The sequence below is a fragment of the Paralichthys olivaceus genome, chromosome 13 (genome assembly GCF_024713975.1).
Source record: "Paralichthys olivaceus isolate ysfri-2021 chromosome 13, ASM2471397v2, whole genome shotgun sequence".
NCBI classification, from domain to species: Eukaryota; Metazoa; Chordata; class Actinopteri; order Pleuronectiformes; family Paralichthyidae; genus Paralichthys; species Paralichthys olivaceus.
The window spans coordinates 9,465,788-9,478,789 of record NC_091105.1 but is presented as its reverse complement, the minus strand read 5'-3'; the positions used below and the strand labels follow the sequence as shown (position 1 = coordinate 9,478,789).

The following is a 13,002-nucleotide window of genomic DNA, read 5'->3' as shown; positions in this document are numbered from 1 at the left end:
TTTTCATTGCTCACAAATAAGCAGCATTACCACTGCGGTCCATTAGATGGTGCTAAAACTCCCACCTATCTATTCATTTACGTGTGTCACGTAACAGTCCCTCCTCACCAGTCCGTTCTGACGCATCTCACACATCCAACAGGTTGGTCATTTCCTCTCTAAACTTCGAAATTGTACAACCTTATTGATCTGTTCTGTGTGAACCCATTAATACTGTGGACATCGTGACAACACTATTATAGTTTTTGGTTGTTTTTTAAAATCCTCCTGCTGTTTCTGCTTCATGTTTGTTTCTGTCGCTCTCTCAGATATTAATCAATCTTGTTTGCAGCTATTCTGAGGTAAAAGTATTTTAGACAAACTGCAGCACTTACACACTACGATGGATCCAACCCAACTCAATGTACTATAGTAGTACTGCATGTGTGAATCTTTAACTACATTTATTTATGCTGTATTCTCATATTTTACTTGGCTATTAGAAGCACATTAAAGCTGAATATCATGTCATTGCACTTTGGCCTCCATGTGTAAAACCAACCTTTACTCCGGTCTGTTAATCAAGTGCAGTTCTATTATATCATACTAGATGCGTGGTTTATGGGGCAGAGGACTGCAGGGTACATTTTCTCAAGTCAACTCAGGAGCAAAGGTCTGTTTGTCCTGTGGCTAAAGATTTACACCCCCTGTCAGCGCAGGTTCCTGCGTGACTGTGCATAGATGCAACTCTTCAGAGTACAGCCCATTATCAGTAACACACTTGTCTTACTCAAGGCACATTTCAAGAAAAGCAGATACGGAATGTCATCTATTTCAGCAGAAATTGATAAATTATTACTTTTTAGTTGACATGAAAGACAATGGGATTTGTTTTTGGGGACGTAGTTGGATTTCTAGTGTCACTGAAGCTGGACAGATGCAGCTAAACTGAATGAGTCACAGAGTCAGTGTTCTTGGGTAAAGTTAATGCTCCTCAGTTGAGTATATGTGCCCAACAAGCAGCGCTCACAACACCACATTCTGCTGGAGATGACGTTACGCAGGTGACTTTCACAGTGATTATGCTAAATTTTCCAACTTCGCGCGAACATGAACCTGCTAAACTTCAGAAGTATTTGCTGAGAGGTTTCAGGAGATGAAAAGTAAACAAAATGTTTGTTAAATAAATGTGGAACCAGCTGATGCATCATCATGTCTACCATCTGGCATCAGGCACATCACCAAAGAGAAGCAGTTTGAGCCATCACATTAGGGAGGTTAGTTTGATAAATGTGTCCTTCAATAATTCAGTATGTCCCTAGAAGGATGTTATAAAAATTTAAATGGCCCCTAATAGGAAAACGGCTCCCCAGCCCTAACATCAAATGAAAATGCATCTAACCTAGAACACTCTCTAATGTGTCACTCTTTAAAAGCATTCGCTGTAGCATCTGTAACTATAATAAATATTTAATAAACCATTTTATACATCACTTTTCAAGATATTAAAATAAATACATTTCAACAAACTGTCCCAAAGAGGATATTCAGTTTATCATTATTAAAACAGAGAAGGCAAAAAATATCACCACTGAAGAAACAGCAAATATTTGATATTTTTGGATAAAAGGAATACATGTCTTTCAAAAGTTCGCTTGATTCTTTTTATTTCAGTGGACTAATCAATTTGTCAACCAGGTCCACTTGTTTAAACACAATATGGAGGTATATCAGTCCCTGGTTTTACGTTTGTAAGATTAAGATTAAAATTACATAATCTACATGAAGGCAAGTGCCACTTTGTACTATAGTGACCCCAGCCCTGATAGTTCTCGGTCAATGAGTCTATTGACATAAAGTTTTTTCCATTTTTAGCATTCCCCTGTCCCAGTTAGGCCTAAACTACACCAACTCAGCATAATCACCAGGCTGTTGCAAGCAGTGGCGCCACTCCACAGGGTGTGAGTGGGAGGAGACGAGGGGGCAGCCCACGGGTCAGAGGGTGGAAATGAGTGAAAGAGGCTGAAGTAGACTTCAGGTGACACCAGAGGATGACAAGTGCAAAACGTGAGCACAGGAGAGGATAAAGACTGAGGAGGAAATAGAGGAGAATTACAGCGTAAAAATATCCAAGACATCTAAAATCAAGTGATAGAGGAGGAACTGGAAAGTGGATTTGGATCATTTAGTTGAAGGTTTACTCAACATGTGTAAGTGGACTAATGACATTTTTTTATTGAGGTGTGTAGAGTTTCAACAAATTGTATTAATTAACCAAAAAAATCTTAAATTGAGGAGCATAGCATTGTTAAGAATATTTGATTTACCAAAAATTATAATCATTTGAACTGAGCTTTGTGCAAAGCTTATTAGGTGCATGTTAATTCATGTTAATACATTTAAAAGAATAGCTCCTATGTTGTTATCAAAATATGTGCTAAAGTTTTATATTTTACCATTAAATCTAAAACTTTATTATGAATAAATTTGAATTAAAGAAAACACAAATACAACCAAATGTTTAGAACATGAATTAAGAAAATAAAATGTACACATAAATGCAAAAAGCTCATATCACCTATTAGCAGCCGACCGATATATTGATCAAAGTCTAATCTCAGTTATTTATCATTTTCCAATAGCAGTGACTCAGCAAAACTAAATAAAAATTGATTCTATCATGAACTGTACAATTGTCGATCTTAACTACTATGTCAGACACTGATCCGCTGTGTCATTTGCATCATGCTTTTAAACTTCAGTGCAGTTTAACAATAATCTGACCTCTTACCTTTGGGTTCATTGATCCACTGGCTTCCCTCTGTCACAGGGTAGATTTTAAGATTTTACTGTTAACTTTTAAATCTCTTAACGGACTGACACTGCCTTACTTAACCAAACTTCTACTTACACACACTTCAGTTAGGGAGCTGAGATCAGTCACTCAGCTCCTCCTAAAACAAAACTCATAACCAAAGGTGATCCCGCCTGATTTTATTTTATTTTATTGTATATCTTATATTTTACTTTATCTTAATTTTAAATTATTCTACTTTCTATCTTATTCTATTTTTACTCTGATGTATTGCATGTTACGGTCCACACACATCACCTGGCTCACCTTTCTTATCAGTCGTAAAGGCCGTTCATTTTGCAACATCTGTGTCTTTGACCTAGAGTCTGCTTTATTTATCTGCCTTCCAGGACAGGAAGAGAGGTACCTGTGTGTGTGTGTGTGTGTGTGTGTGTGTGTGTGTGTGTGTGTGTGTGTGTGTTTTCATGCATGCACCCTGGGATGTGTCAGAGGAGGATCTCAGTGGGACATGTAATGATGTGTGCAGCAGTGTGGCAGAACTGGGTCACAGGGAGGTGTAGAGAGAAAAAGACACAAAGAGAAAGAGGGAGAAAATACTGACAGATATTAAATCTACAGGATTGAAGAGCTGTCCATGTTCACGTTATCCTGCAAAACCTCCAGTCACAGTTTCACCAGCTAGTTCCTCTAAAGCTTTGCACTTCTCAGGTTTTGTCTGCAGAGAGTTGTGGAACAAGCGGGGAGGTCGACAAATTCCAAACATGACGTTAGTTAACAGGGTCACAAATAACCGAATATCAACGAATCATCAAAAAATTGATTGACAGAAAGCTCCCTTGACAGATAACTTCTTTCTTCATCTCACCTTCCTTTCTTCCTCCCCTCCTCTCCCCCTTCTTTGTCCTCACCTCTTGACTCCCATGGTGCTGTTAGCATCAACCTTTGTATGTCAGGCTCCCCTCTCTGGTCTTCACTCTCTCTCCTCCCCTGTGGTGGTAAAAATTGCCGGCTTGACTGACGATGACATCTTTTTAAATGGATGCCATTGTGCTGCCTCAAAGGACTCAGCCAGGTACCACAATGCTTTGCAACGAGAGACACATACCCCATTTACTGGTCTGTGACATTTTCAGCAGAAATGGTGGCTGGTGGAGTTGTTATGGTGATGTAATGATGTGTGTAATCAGTATGGAATGAATAGTAATGAATGGTATTTCAAACTGGTGTTATCTGAAGAGGTGAAACGTGACAAGATGTACGTTTTGTTAAGATGAGATGAGATAAGATGGTTGTTTATTAGTCTTACAAATTTGCCATTTGAGTTGAAATAAAAATGCAGAACTCAGACACATGGACATTCTGACAGTTTAGATTATTGTAAACGTAAACATTTCTAAGCAGTTCCAGCAAATAGGTGGTGGCGTGCGGAAGCTGAGGCACGAATCTTCTGAATCCAGGAGTGTCACTGTCTCCTTGATTCATTCAGAGGGAGAGCGGGTTTCATTAAACCGTGTGTGAAAGCTTAATCGTGTCTTGAGTCATTTTAGTTTGTCTACATTATATAGCAAGACTGCAGGTGTGGATATCATGTATTTTGATTCACTGTAAATATAAGTATAAAAATATATGTGGCATTAATGTCAGGCTTCCTGTCTATTTTTTTAAATACAGTTTTATTACATTCTTTTTATGAAACATAATCTGTCAGAGTTTGTCAGATTAAACAACAAATACATTTAATGACCCCTCCACATTGTAGTTACGTCATGTCAATATATTGTGTTTTTGTCTTTGTGTGCAAATATATTGTTACCTCTGACAAGAAAGATATTTCACCCCAGTCTTTATCGTCCGTCAGCCTTGGCAGAGCAATGGGATCTTCTAGTCTTGTCTGAGGCCTCCGCTCTGACTGTAGATCTAAACACTCTTAACACGGAAATGAATGACACTTGTATTTCTGAGGTGTTTAGTTCATGCATGCTCACAGGTGGAGCTGGCAGTTTCCCCCCCGGCTGTCTCCACTCTGCTGACAACGTTTCTCTGTCACTACAGCTCGCATCAGGCGCTACTCAGAGGCGATGACACTGCCGGACTCTTTCATCCAACGCCAGCAGCTGGACGCCAGCATGGCTGACACCTTCCTGGAGCATCTCTGTCTTCTGGACATCGACCAGGAGCCAATCACAGCGCGCAACACCAGCATCGTCTGCACTATCGGTGAGTGTGACGAGCAGCTGCAGACGGCAAGTCTCAGTCTCAAGTTTGTCTATTTCACCGGTTCCTTGTCAGTGTGCCAGCTCCTGAGTGTGAGAGGCCCTCAGTGTGTTGGCAGGGTCTGGTTCTTGGCTGTCGGGCGACTCAGCTCTATCTGCTTCTCTTCTGCCTCAAAAAAAGAAAATAATAAGGAAACAGACAAACAGCTGTGAGCAGCGGTTCTCCAGATAGCAGCTTTCATTCACTCACACTCAATTTATTCATTAATTAATCTGCTTATTAATTTCTTGGTTGAGGAAATATCAGAGAATGTGTAGAAATGATCAAAAAGGCCCATTTCCTGTTACAAGCTCACATTCGTTAATTACAACAAAGAAAAAAATACTTTTACCTTTGAGGATTTGGAAAGGAACGATTTTCATCATCATCATCTGCATCCTCTTCATTTCAGGTCCTGCGTCGCGATCAGTCACCAAACTGCAGGAGATGGTCAAAGCAGGGATGAACATCGCTCGTCTGAATTTCTCCCATGGATCACATGAAGTACGTACTTCAAATGTGCACAAAATTACAGAACGTACACACGCACACACGTGCATTCATTCCTTCATTAATTCATGTCATGATCCTGTGTGTGTCTCCCTACTTCTGTCAGTACCACGGTGAAACCATCAAAAACATCAGAGAGGCGGTGGAGACGATCACCTCCGACCCCTTGTATTACCGGCCGGTCGCCATCGCCTTGGATACGAAGGGTCCAGAGATCCGCACTGGATTAGTGAAAGGGGTGAGCGGGTCATGCTTCCTCTGTCAAACAGTCTAAGATGAATCAAGCAGTGACGTGGAAGAGCAGCAGACAATGTACAGACTTTTTCTGATTGTGCCGCTGTTGCACGTCGTCTGCTGAACAAACAACCCAAGCTGTTGGAAACCTCTGAATGTCTCGTTAAGCTTGACGTGTGAGCTGCTCACTGACTCTGGCTCTCTACATCTCCTCTTAAGTCTGTTCAGCAGCTCGTACATAATCAATTATAAGATGAAAATGTTAGATTAATCTTTTGTATCAGCTAATTTTTCTGTCACGCATCACAAACACTGATGTCATGTTATTTCCTTCAAGCTTTAGCAGGTGACACTGTCACTGTCAGGCAAAATACCTGATGTGAATTACTGGAATTATTCAGGCACAAACACACCAGCACGGTATAAGACAAACAAGATAAGAGCCTCTACATGTTTGTGAAGACCAGTGTGTTGACATAAAAACACTATTTTATCTTCTCCTCAAAAGCGTGTCCCTCAATGCGCTTTCTTAATAAAATGCAAGAGAGAGACAGTAATATTTTTTTTACTTTTCTTTCCAATGTGTGTCTTTCTTTTGATGGTTTGTTCTGTGTGTGTGTTTGAACAGAAAGTGGAGGAGGAGGTGGTGCTGGAGAAAGGCAGCAGTGTTCGTGTGGTGACAGCAGAGAGTGACAAAGACAAAACAGATGGAAAGATTATCTGGGTGGACTATCCCAGCCTCCCCAAAGTCCTCCAGAAAGGAGGAAAGATTTACATTGACGACGGCCTCATCGGACTCAGAGTCACAGAAATAGGTAACAAAAAAAAGTACAAACTTTCTCCATAAATGTATTGAGGAAAAAAACGCATAAAAAAAATATAGAGACAACAGAGTATGTGCTTGATTACAAAATATGTACTCCATACACATAAACATACCATAGACTGACAAACATTTATGTACATACAGTTTGCATACACACATGTAAACAAACATGTGCACACATATACAGTACATTGATGTACACGTACATACTGCAGCTGCATACACACATATTAATTATCCTGTTCTCCATCTCTGCCCTCCATTATTCTATACCTCTATTCATTCTCTTTGTCTTGTTATCTATATGAAGTACTGCTTTCCATAGAACCAATGCATTTGTTCACATAATGATCAGCCCTGTCTTTCATTGTGAATGAAATCTTTCTCATTTAAGGAAACCTTGCTAAACTGAATAACCCATTCATGGTTCCCTTGGAGTCGTCCAACTCTCTTCATTATGTCCTTCGTGATGAAACGATTCTGTAATTACATAGATTTTTTAGTGTAACCTAGAGTTCAGTCAGCTGACACACTTTCCAGAGAAATGGCTTTTCTTTGTCTTCAGTTCAGGGTTTTGTTTGATATTGGATTCTTAATTATGGACACTTTGGGTTTTTTAGAGATTGGATTCACTTTGGAATCCAATCTCTAAGGGTTGTTTTAATTTACCTTTTATTTTCTTTGACTGGTCCATGTTTGCAGGCCCTGACTGGGTGGACACTAAGGTGGAGGCTAGCGGGCTGCTCTGCAGTTGCAAAGGCGTTAACCTCCCCGGCTGCGACCTGATCGGCCTGCAGGCTGTCAGCGAGCGGGACAAGTCCGACCTGAGGTTCGGGGTCTCCCAGGGTGTGGACATGGTGTTTGCCAGCTTCATACGCTCGGCCCAGGACGTCAAGGATGTACGGCGCGTTCTTGGGGCACATGGACGAGAAATCAAAGTGATCAGCAAGGTGGAGAGCCGGCAGGGGGTCCAGAAGTGAGTCACAGGAAAAAACTGTTCTTATTTAACACCATTTAGTCTCAGTTATTTTGAGCGATACAGTTGCTAAAGGCAGTTAATGTTTCATAATGAGGCTCTGACAGGACTTATAAATCCAGCGCTGACGGCGATCTGCCCCTGCTGTAGTCAACAAGCTGTAAGTGATGGATGGACATATGTCAACTCTTGATGTTACACATCTATGATGATCAAACTGTGTGGCTGTCTCTGAGTTATAACCCCCTGTTAATATATGTGACACAATTCATGCTACCGCTCTCTCAGCTCCATTATTCATCTCTTTCTCTCTCCTGCTGCTCGTCGGCCTCTGACAATGTGTAAATACAGCCTTTAACTTAAATAGGTTTTTAAGATGATAAAGGATCATATAAATGATATTTTACTTTTTATGATACTCTGTGTCTTCTTTTATATCTCTTGCATCTGTATTTCTTCTTAAACCTGCATCATCATCACAGCTGGATGGATTTTGTCCAAATATTTTGGATTTAGATCACAACGTACATCCTCTATTTTTTGGAGGATTCAGAGATAAAATCCTGTTTTTGCAGATCACTGAATTTAAATTTTTCCTGGAAAACAAAGTGCTGTCATTGTTTTTATCCCCTCAACCTCTGCTTCCTCATCCCTGCTAACGCCTCTGTTTCTGCTCTTTTTCAACTCCTGTTTCTTTTTCCTTACAACCTCCACCACCTCATCTCCCTTAATCTGTCTGTCAGTTTTGAGGAGATCCTGGCTGAGAGTGACGGTGTAATGGTTGCCAGGGGCGACCTGGGGATCGAGATCCCAGCAGAAAAAGTCTTCATCGCTCAGAAGATGATGATTGGGCGCTGCAACTCTGCCGGCAAGCCTGTCATCTGTGCCACGCAGGTCAGCGCCGCACACAAACACACCCACGCAGAAATAGGATGCCAGCGTGATAAAATATGCAGATTTGGACTCTGTGAAATGTCAAGTTCGAGTAAACTAACATTAAAACCTAACAGGCGCACATTAACCTTACACTCCTGCATAATGTGCTCCCACAAACACACACTCACTTGTCCAATAAATTCACCCTCAAACACACACACACACACACACACACACACACACACACACACACACACACAGACACAGACATGTTTCCTCTCTTTTGTTACACACACACACACACACACACACACACACACACACACACACACACACACACACACACACACACACAAACACACACACAAACACACACACACACACACAGATGCATATTCCTGCAGCCATGTTGAGTCACAGTGCTATATCTTGTTTATGCTACAGCTCTTGACTCAGAGTGACAGCGTTGTAGCAGGTTTTGCTACTGGAGACCTGAGACCACAAACAACACCCACCCCCTCCCCACACACACTAATCAGCATTAGATGCAGCTTCACGACTACTACAAAAAGCTGTCTCAGGCATTGCTGTGAGCTGTCTCATTTTCCATCCGTCTGCCTTGCTTATTGACTCATAATGCTGAGTCTCCGGTATGCCAGTAATGATCCCGCCAAGTCATACTGGCCAGCCTCAATCTAAATGATCTCTCATTTCTCTTCCCCTGATGTCCATTCATCCACAAATCCATTAGCTCCTTTCGTCATTCTCTCCCTAAAGCTTGTATGCCTCATGTCACGTTCTCATCTCAGACAAGAAAATGGAGTCTTTAAATACAAAGTGGCTTATGTTTGATGGATTGACTGATCACATCCCTTTGCATTGCCTGATGGAGACATTCTGGTTGTGGCTACGAGACGAACATGCAGCTAATATGGTGGTGTTTGTGTTTGTGTGGCGGTTGTGTGTGTGTGTAGATGCTGGAGAGCATGGTGGCCCACCCACGGCCAACTAGAGCAGAGGGCAGTGACGTCGCCAACGCAGTGCTGGACGGAGCCGACTGTGTAATGTTATCTGGGGAGACGGCCAAGGGACTGTTTCCTGTGGAGGCTGTAGCAATGATGCACTCGGTGTGTGTTTCTGTGCGAGTGTGTGTGCACAATGTCCATTCCGTTAAATCTGACTTGGTGCCCTCTGATAACTCTCTCTCCCCCCTCTCTCTCCCCCACCGGCCTCACTCTCTGTCTCTCAGATCTGCAGGGAGGCAGAGGCAGCCATTTTCCACCAGCAGCTATTTGAGGAGTTGCGTCGCCTCACTCCGCTCTCCTCTGATCCCACAGAGGTCACAGCCATCGGAGCTGTAGAGTCCTCCTTCAAATGCTGTGCCGGGGCCATCATAGTCCTCACCATCAGTGGCAGGTGTGTACTGTGTAATGGTGTAGCCATGCAAGAACGTCAACACTGCACAATTGTTCACTGGCATGTTTTTTAAACTGATACAACCCTTGTGTATGAGCATTAAATGTGTGCCTGGAACCAATAGCTGGTTTAATGTAGTTTACTCATATAGGTCCATGTATTCTGTGAAGATTCTCAGTCATCCTGGTCTTATTATGTAAGAAAAGTGGACTTAGTTATACATATTATTATATTATTTTATATTCATATGTTTCTTTTCTCATGCAAGAGGCTTCTTTTCCATTCCTAAACTAATGAATTTTGGCCACAAGCACCTCTAAAGCTCAATAGTTGAATTCAATTCATGAGGTCTATGTGCCTGACTATCACTTGGAAGGGGCCAGTAACTTCCCGGAGTCTTTGCTGTTTACCTTCCATCCGTTTCTGACTTTGAAATATTATATACTGTAACCTCCTATAAAGTGGTAAACATTTTGTAGACATTGCTTTTTGATTAAATTTACCAAACAAGATATATAATGTCAATCAGTGAGCTGGGTGTTTTTATCTAGTCTGACCTATTTGAATCTTTGTGCTAAACTAAGATAAATTGTCCCAGTTAGTTGCATCAGACATTTTCCAGATATTTTCCTGCCAGCCCCCTGGTAAAATGTCTGTAAAATGTCAGAGAGAATGTGAGAAGCGAACAGGAAGTGGTGAGCATCGGTGACATTTCTAATACGTGACAGTTGCAAAGATGGAAGAATACAAATATCTGGGGATGAAAAAGAGGTGCTGAAAACATAGAAAACACGAACAACGATTCAATGCGGTTGACGTTAATAAAAAAATGTGCTCTATACGTCATGTCTTGTCTTTTGCATACTCTATCCAAATGCCACCCCTTGAGTAAATGTCATTGAAACACGTCTGACTCTGACATTCTCCTGCTGAATTCTTCACATGTTTAAGGCAAATTCTGGACGATGTCCGGACCCAATTATCTGGACATTTTCCAGAGTTTGTGTCAGGTATTGACTTAAGAATAATTGAATTTATTCTGGAAACTCATGACATGGGTTTTATCTTTTATTCTGCATGTACCGATCTATGGAAACATTGCTCACGTGTGTCAGCATTGATCATTCTTTTTCCCTCCTCATCACTCTCTCCTCCTCAGATCGGCACACCTCCTGTCCAGATACAGACCTCGCTGTCCCATCATCGCCGTCACCAGAAGCCCTCAGGTACCGTCTGCTCCTGTGGACTCGACAGCAGAACGTCCTTTGTGTCGACTACCTTTGTGTTTGTCCTGCCAGAAATATGACCGCACTGTTAATCACACTTTTGAAAGCAGAACAATATGTGATGCTGTCACTATTTACTGTCACTGACTGTTGCTGTGAATTGTGACAGTGCTAAAGATGCCAGATTGGCTTCGCTGTTCTGGAACAGTTGTTTTAAAACATGAGCCTTTTTTAAAGCAGGTCATGATAACCTGTGATTTTAAATCATGTGGGGATAATCCACGAGAACCCATCCTCCCTGTATTCACACATCTTAGACGCTCCACATGGAGGTCAGAGGTCAGAGTCAGATTCAGAGCTGCACATCTGGACCTGGCCCAGGAGTGGACTGCCACTGGTGCAGGAGTTCAACCCTGTGACCCTACTTATCATGGCCGCCATCATTTTCAAGTCAAAGTGTCATCGATGTGTTTTTAATGATTTTAATGATCAGACATCTCCGGAAGAAACTAAATGCTTAAAATACAAATGTATATTTTACTGAAAAGTGGTTACATAACTTTTATATGCTGTACCTTTATATTGGCACACACATTTTTCATCATTGGTATAAAATAAGGATAGATTCTCACTGGAAGGTGATAATTATTTCTAACATAAAGTTGGTAAATTATGGTTGTGGTGAGGATGTGTGTGGAGAAACTCAGTCAATATGGTTTCTTAGATAAAACAAGATATGCCCCAAAATTGAATGGGTTCTTTCTCGGCCCTTGTCCCATCCTTCCACCAAGTTGTGTGGGAATACATTGAATAGTTTTTGGTGGAGGCAAAAAAACAAAAAACAGATTCACCATGAAATACTTGAAAAACCCTCAAGCATGTCACAAACCTTCATTTCTTCAGGTGGCCCGACAGTCCCAGCTGCTGAGAGGAGTGTTTCCCGTCCTCTTCCACCCTCTGCCTGCTCCTGTCTGGGCTGACGACGTAGACGATAGGGTCGAATTTGGCATGGAAATCGGTAAGTGTGTGTGTGTGTGTGTGTGTGTGTGTGTTTGTGTGTGTCTGCTGTTTGTCTCATTATATGCAGCCTGATTATTTGTGATCCTCTCTTACTCACACTACCTCTCTGTTTCTCTCTACCCACCTCCACAGGCAAAGCAAGAGGCTTCTTCAAACCCGGCGACATGGTGATCGTGGTGACGGGCTGGATCCCGGGGTCCGGTCACACTAACATCATGAGGGCCGTCAGCGCCCCGTAACGGCCTGATGGGACCTGGACTCTCTCACTTCTCTGACTTATAGAGCCTCTGTAAGACTGTTCCTATGATGTTGATGAAAACCAGAGAACCACCATGAAAATTATGACAGAAGCATCACTGTTACTTCACCTGAAGTGTATTTTAAGCCACTGAAACTGTCCTCATGAAGGTTGAATTTGTGTATAGTGTGTTTTAAAAGCAATGACTCCCTCTAAATAAAACTTGAACCATCATTTTAACACCATGTTCATGTTCCGACTGAAGCTAATTGAGCTATCCAGCCTTTTTCATTCAATCTCCTTTATTCATGAGAATTGTGTTGAAGTGAATGTGAATATTTTCTCTTTGCCATTATTGAAGTCCATCATCATTGGTAGACTGTATAGTATTTGGAGATAAAGCTTTCATTTCTGTCCATAGTCTCAAGCTTATCTCTGTGACGGTGCAATTCTTCTGGCTTTTATGAAGTGTCGACAGATTCAGGGATGACGGGTACTGGACTGCACCTCCTTTTGTCCACTGAGATGCCCTAGATGCCCACGTCTGAATAACGTCCTCTCATAAAGTAATTATATCTGCTCCTGTATGAGGTTTTCATATGTCTCGATGATCTTTCATGTGACGTCCTCGCC

The 13,002-nt window shown here is 41.7% G+C and overlaps 1 protein-coding gene across 3 annotated transcripts; it reads left to right on the top strand.

Annotated features, from left to right (window-relative positions):
• Nucleotides 1-7: 7 nt before the first annotated feature.
• pklr (pyruvate kinase L/R) lies at nucleotides 8-12,956 on the top strand. 3 transcript variants are annotated; one of them, XM_069537598.1, is made up of 12 exons: nucleotides 8-142; nucleotides 4,847-5,011; nucleotides 5,460-5,551; nucleotides 5,664-5,795; nucleotides 6,420-6,606; nucleotides 7,320-7,593; nucleotides 8,337-8,487; nucleotides 9,444-9,596; nucleotides 9,719-9,885; nucleotides 11,045-11,111; nucleotides 12,015-12,129; nucleotides 12,264-12,956. In XM_069537598.1, exons 2-12 carry the CDS (start codon nucleotides 4,873-4,875, stop codon nucleotides 12,368-12,370), a joined length of 1,584 nt encoding a protein of 527 aa, XP_069393699.1. In that variant the 5' UTR covers nucleotides 8-142; nucleotides 4,847-4,872; the 3' UTR covers nucleotides 12,371-12,956. The 3 variants fall into 3 exon arrangements, with proteins under 3 accessions (XP_069393699.1, XP_069393698.1, XP_069393697.1); XM_069537597.1 differs by having other exon boundaries at nucleotides 125-2,189; nucleotides 12,264-12,614; XM_069537596.1 differs by lacking the exon at nucleotides 8-142 and adding an exon at nucleotides 2,255-3,866 and having other exon boundaries at nucleotides 12,264-12,614.
• Nucleotides 12,957-13,002: the final 46 nt, after the last annotated feature.

Excerpts from the sequence above, each read along its gene's own strand:
- pklr (XM_069537596.1), top strand. The coding sequence starts at position 3,830 with ATGGATGCCATTGTGCTGCCTCAAAGGACTCAGCCAG. Across the intron at positions 3,867-4,846 it reads GCCTCAAAGGACTCAGCCAG|CTCGCATCAGGCGCTACTCA; the intron begins GTACCACAATGC and ends CTGTCACTACAG. Across the intron at positions 5,012-5,459 it reads CAGCATCGTCTGCACTATCG|GTCCTGCGTCGCGATCAGTC; the intron begins GTGAGTGTGACG and ends TCTTCATTTCAG.